The 13143-nt window shown below is 43.3% G+C and overlaps 1 protein-coding gene across 1 annotated transcript in view; it reads right to left on the bottom strand.

Moving 5' to 3' along the window:
• The window catches only part of LOC311135349 (protein kinase C-binding protein NELL2a-like), a gene marked incomplete at its 5' end in the record, with an annotated part of 110545 nt that overhangs the window by 56734 nt on the left and 40668 nt on the right, over positions 1–13143 (bottom strand). The window contains one exon of the mRNA XM_084169296.1: positions 10565–10690. Within this exon, the coding sequence (XP_084025422.1) occupies positions 10565–10690 (126 nt within the window). The remainder of the gene's footprint in view (positions 1–10564; positions 10691–13143) is intronic.

Raw genomic sequence — 13143 nt, forward strand, 5'->3', positions numbered from 1 at the left:
GAAATCAAAACGTGCTTTTGTGGTATTAAAAAATATTCTACTTGTCTCCAGTCATGTAAAATTACGTAGAATTTCATGAAATGCAGACCGCAAATAAGATGATAGATTCATGCAGTGCTTTTATTATAATGGAGATCTTTTCACCCTTACCATGGCCGCGGTGGTCTGCAAATCCACAACCTTCTGGCTACTTTGTGCTAGGAATTAAGGTAAACGGTAGGCATGTTCTCTGCTATCCACTTTGTTTTAATTATAATTTTAGGTATAGGGGAGGGTCACTTGTTTTCTTTCAAGCGTTCAGGTAAAATTATATTTTACTGAAGGGATGGCCATCCATTTTCATTTCAGAGGTCTGATTTTCTCCAGGTATCCCTAATTATAAATAACGTACAGTCCCTTATGTTGCAACTACCCCATATTTTCCAGGAATAGTCTTATCGTGTTACTGAATGTATCCAGAGTATTTTCATATTTCATTTTCAACAAATGCGGCGAAAAGTACAGTAAACGGAAAATGCACATAAAATCAAGTGTAATGTTTGAATTCAGTCTTGTGCCAGGTGAACTGTTGTGTCCTAACCTTTCGTCTAAACGTTTCCATATGACAAACTTCTACAACTGTACTATACAGCTAACCCAACAAATGCAGGACCCTCAAACTGAACGTCTTGTACAGTGCATTCAGAAAGTATTCAGACCCCTTAACCTTTTCATCATTTTGTTATGTTACAGCATTATTCTAAAATGGATTAAATTACTTTTTTCCCTCATCAATCAACACACAATACCCCATAATGACAAACTGAAAACAGGTTTTTAGAAATTTGTGCACATTTCTATTAAAAATAAAAAACTGAAATACCTGATTTACGTAAGTATTCAGACCTTTTGATATGAGACTCAAAATTGAGCTCAGGTGCATCCTGTTTCCATTGATCATCCTTGATGTGTCTACAACTTGATTGGAGTCCACCTGTGGTAAATTAAATTGATTGGACATGGTTTGGAAAGGCACACACCTGTCTATACAGTATATGGTCCCACAGTTGACAGTGCATGTCAGAGCAAAAACCAAGCCATGAAATCAAAGGAATTGTCCGTAGAGCTCCGAGACAGGACTGTCGAGGCACAGATCTGGGGAAGGGTACCAAAAGATTTCTGCAGCATTGAAGGTACCCAAGAACACAGTGGCCTCCATCATTCTTAAATGGAAGAAGTTTGGAACCGCCAAGACTGTTCCTAGAGCTGGCCACACGGCCAAACTGAGCAATCGGGGGAGAAGGGCCTTGGTCAGGGAGGTGACCAAGAACCCGATGGTCACTCTGACAGAGCTTTAGAGTTCCTCTGTGGAGATGGGAGAACCTTCCAGAAGGACAACCATCTCTGCAGCTCTCCACCAATCAGGCCTTTATGGTAGAGTGGTCAGACGGAAGCCACTCCTCAGTAAAAGGCACATGACAGCCCGCTTGGAGTTTGCCAAAAGGCACCTAAAGACTCTCAGACCATGAAAAACAAGATTCTCTGGTCTGATGAAACCAAGATTGAACTCTTTGGCCTGAATGCCAAGCGTTAAGTCTGGAAAAACCTGGCACCATCCCTACTATGAAGCATGGTGGTGGCAACATCATGCTGTGGGGATGTTTTTCAGCGGCAGGGACTGGGAGACTAGTCAGGATTGAGGGAAAGATGAATGGAGCAAAGTACATTTACATTTTAGTCATTTAGCAGACGCTCTTATCCAGAGCGACTTACAGGAGCAATTAGGGTTAAGTGCCTTGCTTAAGGGCACATCGACAGATTTTTCACCTAGTCGGCTCGGGGATTAGAACCAGCGAACTTTCGGTTACTGGCACAACGCTCTTACCCACTAAGCTACCTGACGCCCCAGAGAGTACAGAGAGATCCTTGATGAAAACCTGCTCCAGAGCGCTCAGGACCTCAGACTGGGGCGAAGGTTCACCTTCCAACAAGACAATGACCCTAAGCACACAGCCAAGACAACGCAGGAATGGCTTCGGGACAAGTCTCCGAATGTCCTTGAGTGGCCAGCCAGAGCCCAGACTTGAACCCGATCGAACATCTCTGGAGAGACCTGAAAATACAGTGAGGGAAAAAGTATTTGATCCCCTGCTGATTTTGTACGTTTGCCCACTGACAAAGACATGATCAGTCTATAATTTTAATGGTAGGTTTATTTGAGCAGTGAGAGACAGAATAACAACAACAAAAATCCAGAAAAACGCATGTCAAAAATGTTATAAATTGATTTGCATTTTAATGAGGGAAATAAGTATTTGACCCCCTCTCAATCAGAAAGATTTCTGGCTCCCAGGTGTCTTTTATACAGGTAACGAGCTGAGATTAGGAGCACACTCTTAAAGGGAGTGCTCCTAATCTCAGCTTGTTACCTGTATAAAAGACACCTGTCCACAGAAGCAATCAATCAATCAGATTCCAAACTCTCCACCATGACCAAGACCAAAGAGCTCTCCAAGGATGTCATGGACAAGATTGTAGACCTACACAAGGCTGGAATGGGCTACAAGACCATCGCCAAGCAGCTTGGTGAGAAGGTGACAACAGTTGGTGCGATTATTCGCAAATGGAAGAAACACAAAATAACTGTCAATCTCCCTCGGCCTGGGGCTCCATGCAAGATCTCACCTCGTGGAGTTGCAATGATCATGAGAACGGTGAGGAATCAGCCCAGAACTACACGGGAGGATCTTGTCAATGATCTCAAGGCAGCTGTGACCATAGTCACCAAGAAAACAATTGGTAACACACTACGTCGTGAAGGACTGATATCCTGCAGCACCCGCAAGGTCCCCCTGCTCAAGAAAGCACATTTACAGGGCCGTCGGAAGTTTGCCAATGAACATCTGAATCATTCAGAGGAGAACTGGATGAAAGTGTTGTGGTCAGATGAGACCAAAATCGAGCTCTTTGGCATCAATACAACTCGCCGTGTTCGGAGGAGGAGGAATGCTGCCTATGACCCCAAGAACACCATCCCCACCGTCAAACATGGAGGTGGAAACATTATGCTTTGGGGGTGTTTTTCTGCTAAGGGGACAGGACAACTTCACCGCATCAAAGGGACGATGGACGGGGCCATGTACCGTCAAATCTTGGGTGAGAACCTCCTTCCCCCAGCCAGGGCATTGAAAATGGGTCGTGGATAGGTATTGCAGCATGACAATAACCCAAAACACATGGCCAAGGCAACAAAGGAGTGGCTCAAGAAGAAGCACATTAAGGTCCTGGAGTGGCCTAGCCAGTCTCCAGACCTTAATCCCATAGAAAATCTGTGGAGGGAGCTGAAGGTTCGAGTTGACAAACGTCAGCCTTGAAACCTTAATGACTTGGAGAAGATCTGCAAAGAGGAGTGGAACAAAATCCCTCCTGAGATGTGTGCAAACCTGGTGGCCAACTACAAGAAACATCTGACCTCTGTGATTGCCAAAAAGGGTTTTGCCACCAAGTACTAAGTAATGTTTTGCAGAGGGGTGAAATACTTATTTCCCTCATTAAAATGCAAATCAATTTATAACATTTTTGACATGCGTTTTTCTGGATTTTTTTGTTGTTATTCTGTCTCTCACTGTTCAAATAAACCTACCATTACAATTATAGACTGATCATGTCTTTGTCAGTGGGCAAACGTACAAAATCAGCAGGGGATCAAATACTTTTTTCCCTCACTGTAGCTGTGCAGCGAGGCTCCCCTCCAACCTGACAGAGCTTGAGAGGATCTGCAGAGAAGAATGGGAGAAACTCCCCTAAAACAGGTGTGCCAAGCTTGTAGCGTCATAACCAAGAAGACTTGAGGCTGTAATCGCTGCCAAAGGTGCTTCAACCAAGTACTGAGTATAGGGTCTGAATACTTATGTAAATGTGATATTTCCGTTTTTTATTTTTAATAAGTTTGCAACAAATTCTAAAAACCTGTTTTTGCTTTGTCATTATGGGGCATTGTGTGTAGATTGTTGAGGAGGGAAAAAAACAATTTAATCAATTTCAGAATAAGGCTGTAACGTAACAAAATGTGGAAAAAGTTAAGAGGTCTGAATACTTTCCGAATGCACTGTATGTGAGAAGGATGGATGGGATGTGAATCAGAATGCGTGCCACGGGAGACCTGAGCTCCATCCATTTCATTGTCATCATCCCATCCATTACATCCTGAACAATATCAGGCTCAAACAAATTGAAAGTGACATGGTGATGAGCTCCTCCTTTGAGCATATGATGTATTTACCCTGGTCAAAAGGAGTGCACTATGAAGGGAGTAGGGTGCATCCCTGGTCTGAGTCCCCACAGAGACAGTTATAAAACTGTAACAGAAGAGGGGAGTAAAAAGAGAGGAGATTTGCCCAAGGTCACATCTGTCTATGCCTGCCGGGCCCAGTAGCGCAGCGTGCCATCACTCTGAATCGACAGGATGAGGGATTGGCAGACAAGGTGTGTGTATGTCTGTGTAAGGTTTTTCTTCCTGACTTGTGCTGCTCATGCTGCAGACAGATAAACAATCAATTATTTACAGGCTGTCACCAGGGATCCCTTGGTAGCGTGCTGCTGTCCTCTCCTACTCCCTCTCCTGCTGCTACAGCTACAGCACACTGACTGGCTGACTGGCTGACTGACTGACTGGCTGACTGGCTGACTGGCTGGCTGACTGGCTGACTGGCTGACTAGCTGGCTGGCTGACTGGCTGATTGGCTGACTGGCTGACTAGCTGGCTGGCTGACTGAAAGACTGAAAGACTGGTGCCTCAGCCCAGCCCTGAGCCTACTCAGCCTTTGTCCAACAAACTGACTGACACACTTACAGTGAGGGAAAAAAGTATTTGATCCCCTGCTGATTTTGTACGTTTGCCCACTGACAAAGACATGATCAGTCTATAATTTTAATGGTAGGTTTATTTGAACAGTGAGAGACAGAATAACAAAAAAAATCCAGAAAAACGCATGTCAAAAATGTTATAAATTGATTTGCATTTTAAATGAGGGAAATAAGTATTTGACCCCTCTGCAAAATATGACTTAGTACTTGGTGGCAAAACCCTTTTTGGCAATCACAGAGGTCAGACGTTTCTTGTAGTTGGCCACCAGGTTTGCACACATCTCAGGAGGGATTTTGTCCCACTCCTCTTTGCAGATCTTCTCTAAGTCATTAAGGTTTCGAGCCTGACATTTGGCAACTCGAACCTTCAGCTCCCTCCACACATTTTCTATGGGATTAAGGTCTGGAGACTGGCTAGGCCACTCCAGGACCTTAATGTGCTTCTTCTTGAGCCACTCCTTTGTTGCCTAGCCCGTGTGTTTTGGGTCATTGTCATGCTGGAATACCAATCCATGACCCATTTTCAATGCCATGGCTGAGGGAAGGAGGTTCTCACCCAAGATTTGACGGTACATGGCCCCGTCCATCGTCCCTTTGATGCGGAGAAGTTGTCCTGTCCCCTTAGCAGAAAAACACCCCCAAAGCATAATGTTTCCACCTCCATGTTTGACGGTGGGGATGAGTTCTTGGGGTCATAGGCAGCATTCCTCCTCCTCCGAACACGGCGAGTTGAGTTGATGGCAAAGAGCTCAATTTTGGTCTCATCTGACCACAACACTTTCACCCAGTTCTCCTCTGAATCATTCAGATGTTCATTGGCAAACTTCCGACGGGCCTGTATATGTGCTTTCTTGAGCAGGGGGACCTTGGGGGCGCTGCAGGATTTCAGTCCTTCACGGCGTAGTGTGTTACCAATTGTTTTCTTGGTGACTATGGTCCCAGCTGCCTTGAGATCATTGACAAGATCCTCCCGTGTAGTTCTGGGCTGATTCCTCACCGTTCTCATGATTATTGCAACTCCACGAGGTGAGATCTTGCATGGAGCCCCAGGCCGAGAGAGATTGACAGTTATTTTGTGTTTCTTCCATTTGCGAATAATCGCACCAACTGTTGTCACCTTCTCACCAAGCTGCTTGGCGATGGTCTTGTAGCCCATTCCAGCCTTGTGTAGGTCTACAATCTTGTCCCTGACATCCTTGGAGAGCTCTTTGGTCTTGGCCATGGTGGAGAGTTTGGAATCTGATTGATTGATTGCTTCTGTGGACAGGTGTCTTTTATACAGGTAACAAGCTGAGATTAGGAGCACTCCCTTTAAGAGTGTGCTCCTAATCTCAGCTCGTTACCTGTATAAAAGACACCTGGGAGCCAGAAATCTTTCTGATTGAGAGGGGGTCAAATACTTATTTCCCTCATTATAATATAATAATAATAATAAATGCAAATCAATTTATAACATTTTTGACATGCGTTTTTCTGGATTTTGTTGTTGTTATTCTGTCTCTCACTGTTCAAATAAACCTACCATTAAAATTATAGACTGATCATTTCTTTGTCAGTGGACAAACGTACAAAATCAGCAGGGGATCAAATACTTTTTTCCCTCACTGTATCTCTAAAAGGGCATCAGGCCGTGGTAAAACAGTCACTGTACCAGTTAATACAGTCACTGCATCGAGACACTTATAAACTCATGGAGAACTCTGAGAGCGACTCATTGATCTTTATGCAAAATTGAGATATTCTGGGCCTTGACAGGCACATCATAATAACAGGTCTAAATGTGATGGCTGTGTTGAAATAGTGTTTGTTTTCCATATTTGAGAGAGTATCAAAGTCATCATAAGATTCACTATCTGAGATAAAGGGAGATGGAATAGATCGGGAACAAAGCGTGAAAGGACGGGGAGGAGAGACTGGGGCCAAGGCACACTATTTTCCCATAATCCTCTTGCCAGGCCCTTTGACTTCACACAGTGGATGTCATCCTCTGTAATCTTCACTGCCCACCGATCCCCACCTCCGCCCTTCCCCCATTCCCACCTCCGCCCTTCCTTTCTCCTTCCCTCCCTCCCTTTCTTCTGCCTTTGAGGCCAGAGCTGGTCTGGTTATCATAGGATTAGAGTGGGGGCACACACACTGTCCTCACACCCCACCACACACAACTCAGGACAGCAGTCCTCTAATAACATTCAAAGGCAGCAGCAAACAGCCAATCTGCTACCTTTCATGGATAAGCCACTAATCTCTAGCAGCGAGGAGCACGCTCCAGGCACTTTGGGGAGGGAGGAAGAGAGGAGGGCTATCTTGACCTTCAACATCAAGGGTAAAATGCTAGTAAAAGAGCAGGGGAAAGTTGGATGCTCCTTTTCTTTCATGGTTCTATTGGACATGGAGGAAAGGGGTTGTGTTGAGGCTTTGGTAATACATTTTCATTTGGAGAAGAACATGAAGTCAGTGTGGCTGCGGAGTGAGTCTGTCACCAGCTGGGAAGTGAACTAGTGACCTCCTTCACTGCAGGGTATTTTATGTAAATGTCATGTTCACTTCAACCCACTGGCTCCAAAGAACCCAGAACCTTATGCTGTTACTGTAGAACATCTCTCTAGGTTTAGCCTTGCAGCCTTTTCCTGCAGTTAAATGATCAAATCGCCCTCTAGTGGCCTCATAGGTGGAATGTTATTCATATTCTTCATAATTTCATAATTAATAAACATGTATTTATTTTGTACCCCGAAAATCCGGTGTTTCTATGTCAAATGTTTTGTTATATTTCAGTCTTCTGTGATATATATAAAGTGTAATATTGGGATTCAAACTCAAAATTGAATACATTGAATACTGACATGGTACGGGGTGTCTTCTTTTCTTTAAGCCAATAACCATGTGTGTGAGGTGTATACTTTTGTTTCAAAGTTGATGTGTTTAAGACTACCAAGAAACACTCTGTGTGACCCTGATTTAGCCCACGGCAGTAAAATGTTATTCCAGAATGACTGTTAAAATTATAACTAAATTAAGTAAGTGTAATCTTTCTTACTCACAATACCTGTATGTGTAACTGTAATCTTTCTTTCTCAATGTGTGGACTAGTATAGATACACTAGTATAGCTACACTAGTATAGCTACACTCGTATAGCTACACTCGTATAGCTACACTAGTATAGCTACATGCACTTATGGAGAAATAAGGGTATCATTAGGCTACATGTACATTATTCTGCTGAGGTTGCAATCTATTAATTGCTCAAATCCATGGAGAATAATGAAGATCCTCATATTTCATCTGAATGAGTTATTCTAATGGACATGGGAGATATGATATGGTTAGTTTAGTGTTTTGTTGAGCTGGTGCAATATTTCTTTTCTAAGCCACTTGGGGAATAGCCCATTACCTCTGGACCCTGTTCAAACAGAAACAGATGTTTGATTGCCATTAATAACGAACAGAACCCTTTGGCTAGCTTAGCGCAGAACCCCTTTCTCAAATATATCACTGAGCAACAGGAATGAGGGTGATAGCCTACTCTGGATCTAAAAATGAATCTATTGTAGGATGGAGTGCCTTGTATATGTGCTCTAATATGATCAAATGTCGGTTTGATTTGATTTAGCCACATATGGGTCCTCGGACACGTTTTGAATTAAGTCCAATTCAACCATAATTCATATTTTTAATATTGGATAAGAGGTGGAGTGTGGCTCTATATGAATGATTCTATATCATGCGCTGAGGCAATGATTGTGAATGTACACTGGTAGTCCAATAACTCACAGAGAGATTACGACAATAACTTTACTGTAGCAGGCAGAATGTCATTACATCAGCCCCCTGAATACGCCTCAGTTTAATCATGAAATTGGCTTTTATAGGGAGATGCATAACTGAATTGTGACTTGAAGGCATTTTAATAAGAATCTATGTGTAAAATATAGTGACAAAAATATATCCACTGGGCTGCGGTATTAATCTTCATTGTAAATCGGTGAAACAAATGGGTTGCAGAAGAGGAGACAAATTACTTAGACAATAACATTTGCATCCGGCTCATAGATACATAGAAATATAACTGTGAGTGGAATATAAATTCCAGGTGTGTCTAAGGAAAACACAAGAAAAAAAACTGAGTAAGCAAGGTGTGTCTCTTCTTCACTGAATAAATCAGAGAACAAAAGAAGTGTGAGATGAGTGAGAATTCTCTTGATTATTCCTTCTGAAACATTCCTGAAATACAGACAGCCTCAAACCCCCTATTACCATATCCTCTTCTCATTCCCATTCCCATTGACAAGGGAAAAACTCACCAGAGGTATGGATAGATGGCAGGCAGGAAATGTCAAAACTCTGCCGTGTTGTTGCATTGTCTTGGTGGGACTTACAGACTCTTACTGCTTTATTCAAACCCAGAAGCTCAGCGGGGAGGGAGGGATGGAGGGAGGGAGGGGAGCAGCACCGCAGCGGGCCTGAATCCTCTCTCTGTCTGCGTCCCAAATGGCACCATTGGTACTACGGCACTCTGGTAAAAAGTACTATACTATAAAGGGAATAAGGTGCTATTTAGGACGCTACCCGTCTCTTCTCTCTCTGGCTCGGCTCCTCTATTTTGCATTCTGCCTCCTTCCCTCTCTTCTCTCTCTGCCTCCTCTCCTCCATGCTGAGTTAGTGTGCATTAGTGCAAATTGCTTTTTTAATTACAGACAGAGAAGGAATGTGTTGTGCAGCCTCCTCTTCAGAGATGGCACACACAGGGATCGACTTAGTCTCATAACTCTCACACTGTAAGCAACTCCCAGAGAACATGACGACCATACTGTATCTATCAACAAGATCTCGTAGTTTCCCTTCGCAATTCGACATATTGTAGATGAACGTCTAATTTTTACGCATTCTATTTTTAATGCTTTCATTCTGCGTGGTTACAGGGTTAATTCCGCATGGTTACAGGGTTAAAACAGAAACAACTCAAAGGTTAACAGTTTAAATAATTAATTCAGAATTAATTCTCACTCAATCTACCATTGGAATTGAATGGTGTAATTGTGGACTTTCTCAATCATACAGTTATTACATTACAAAGCAGATTGCTGAATATATTTGATAATCAAAGCAAACGCAGCCAATAGCTTCCCAAAATCAATAATAATTCATACCAGTATTCATCTAAGATGCACCGGCCAGGGCTAATGTCATCTAATTCTACCACACTATAAAGCAGCAAAGCGGACAGAATTACAAACATTCCTTTTGATTTGTGTGTATATGACTTTAATGTGGCCTGCGGTAATCAGACCAAATCCAATAGGAGCAAATCAAACCCTGACATTCATTTCTATACATGAGCATTAAATTAATGATCTATGCATAATTACTGTAGCCAATTGAGGCAACAGATTCTGCAGATTGGCTATGCAGTGTTTAAAGTGTTTTTCACATGATGATAGATCTGCAGGTGTTATAAAAAGGCTCACAATCATGAGTCACACACGCAAACACACACACCGCACACATAAACGCACACTCACACACACACACACACACACACAGCCTCATTTGCACAATTAAGTTGCCTTATTAAATAATTTTCCTTGCCTATATCTTCTGTTGAAAAGGCTCCCCTTTGCAGCTTTCAACAGTTTAGTGTGAAGCCATAAACTTGAAACAAGTACAGTATGGGTTTCTGGTAGCAGCTATAAAACAGTGCGCCATAAGAAAGAACTCACCTGTGCAGGAGTAGTCATCGATCCTAATGTATCCCCTGTGACAGATGCACATGAAGGATCCGGGGGTGTTAACACACATGGTGTTCTCCCTGCAGTAGTGCTTCCCCTCCGCACACTCATCGATATCTACAGTGAGGAGAGAGGGAGACAGGGGAGAGCAGGTCACGCATGGTCAACACTAGGCTCCTCTAACTGGGGTACCACTAAAGACCTAGGCCCCAGTTCAGCCTTAACTCCTCATAGAAGGAGACAGGGAGGGAGGGAGAGCCCAGGGGTAGTTTATCTTAATCAGTGGAGAACCTGGGGGAAATAGGGGGGAGGAGAGGGAAACACTGGAGGAGGCTGTGGTTCTACTGTAGATGTTCCATGTACTCAAAGAAGAACATCCTTTACTCTTACTGTAGTGTAGCTACTGGAGTGTTTTAATGGGGTAGTCAGGTAGTCAATTCCCATTTGGTCTAACCTCCCAAAACTCTATATATATCTTTTATTTATGCATCATGACACTCCACAAGGCAGTAGATTCAATATTTTATTCATTTATTCCTAATCCCATTAGCTGCTACCTCAGTAACAGCAACTCTTTGTGGTCCACAAAGAAACAACCAAGTCAAAAACATCTTACGCGAGATGCAGTATCTCCACGAAACTGATGGGGTAAACAAATGTTCATATTGTGATGCAACGCAGTGCAATGCAAACAGAGCTCAACTGTATAAATATGGCAGTGGAGCTGGGCTACTGTAGATTGCAATGTCCCAAATATAAATAGACAAACAGTGAAAACCCAACTGGAATTGAGATCGAGGTCCTTGACCTGAAGTAGTTTATTCACTCTGTATTTAAACATGTGCACCTTAGGCTACTCAATCTCTGATGAAACAGACTTTCCTTCCTTGCCAACCATATTTGAAAACATCATCATTTGATGTGAAAATTCATTGTATTTGCATCTCATTCACCCGCTTACATGTCCTTGGTTACCTCTTCCAACCACTAAAGCATACACCATCTCTGGCTGTGCTGTATTCAAATCCACTCTTCTTGACTCTCTCCTTTTTACATCACCCTCAACTCTTGATCATTATTTCTATTCAAACAGCCTCTGAATACCAGATAACACACAATTAATCCTACCAATGAATGAACACGTGGCCTTCACTAAATTAATTGGACTCCTATTTAACCATGTTACTGGCTGTGAGAAGCGCATGGAGAGCGAGATGCAGATGGAGAAAGAGCGCGCGAGAGAGAGAGAGAGAGGAGAGAGAGAAAGAGAGAGGTACGGACTGTTTCTCCGCAGCGGGCAGCTATAGCGGGCGGTAACCTTGAGCGGGGGCCCTAGGTGACACTTGTTCTGGCTTGCGATTGGCTGTCTAAGCGGCGGCTTTGATGTAGAGCCTATTAACTGTAGGACGCCATCCGTCTTTCCCCCCGTGACACGCATAACGCTCACTGAAACAATATGTTGGAACGTGTCTGCGTGGGGGACGACGGGGCTCGCTGTCCAAGCGGCCAGCGAGAGAGCATGAACGATCTCCATCTCCATTAGTCCAGTCCATTTCCTTGATTGGCCTGTCACTACAGCGACATGCGATGTGCCACCCTAAAAGGATGGCCGAGTCACCGGTGGCTTTTATCTCTCAATGGAATGATCTGGATCAAGTCATTGGCAGGCAGGCTGGCCGCGATGGATGGGCAGAAAATGACTTTTGTTTTTCTCCCTCTTTTTTTCCCTCTCTCCACAAAGGCTGAATCAATCACAGTCATATATAGATGAGCCAGAGGTTAATTTGTTTAAGAGGACAGTCTTATATAGGCCTATAAGTTTCAAGTTGTATTACTCGTATGTACAGGATACATATGGTATACACTGTTCAACGAAATGCTCACTTGCAGATTCCTTCTCGACAATGCAACAACAATAAGAAATAAGAAAAGATAAGAATATGAACATAATTGTAATCAGTATCGTTTCAACTCAATAGCTGGAGTAGTTTTGTTGTCATTACATGAAAACATAATAGTGGCAGACATAATGTGTAGACTCAGTCATATCAATTCAGATATAATTCATATTCCAGTTGTTGCACATCCTGGTCATTCCAAAGCCATAAAACATCCCTGTGGATTCCTAATGTGGAGCGGCCTCATATCTGTGAACCATACTGCTGTGTGGAAGTCTGGGAGTGAGGAGATAACAGTGGCGTCCCTGTTAGAGGGCCCACAAACACTCCCGGACCACCCCATGCTGCCAACAGCCTCTCTCTGCTGCCTGGGCTCATTTACCCAAACAGTTGATGTAAAATCACTGCTACCGCTACTGAAATGGGCTGCCAGATTGTTTGCTGATATTCTCACACAGTTCCCAGAGTCTCCCACCACGGCAGGGCTAGTAGTCAGAGTAAAGAGGAAAGACAACGGCTGTGTGTCCTAACAGACTGAGCAGTAAAGCTACTCAATGACAGTCACTCTTACAGTTAGCTAGCCCTCGACTGTGAACGGAGTATAAAGACAGGTTACTCTGTTTGGAGAGCTTTTAGGCAGACATTTCTGTCTTTCAGACAATTCACTATGTG

This window comes from Coregonus lavaretus (assembly GCF_964263955.1).
Source record: "Coregonus lavaretus genome assembly, chromosome: 9".
Lineage (NCBI taxonomy): Eukaryota > Metazoa > Chordata > Actinopteri > Salmoniformes > Salmonidae > Coregonus > Coregonus lavaretus.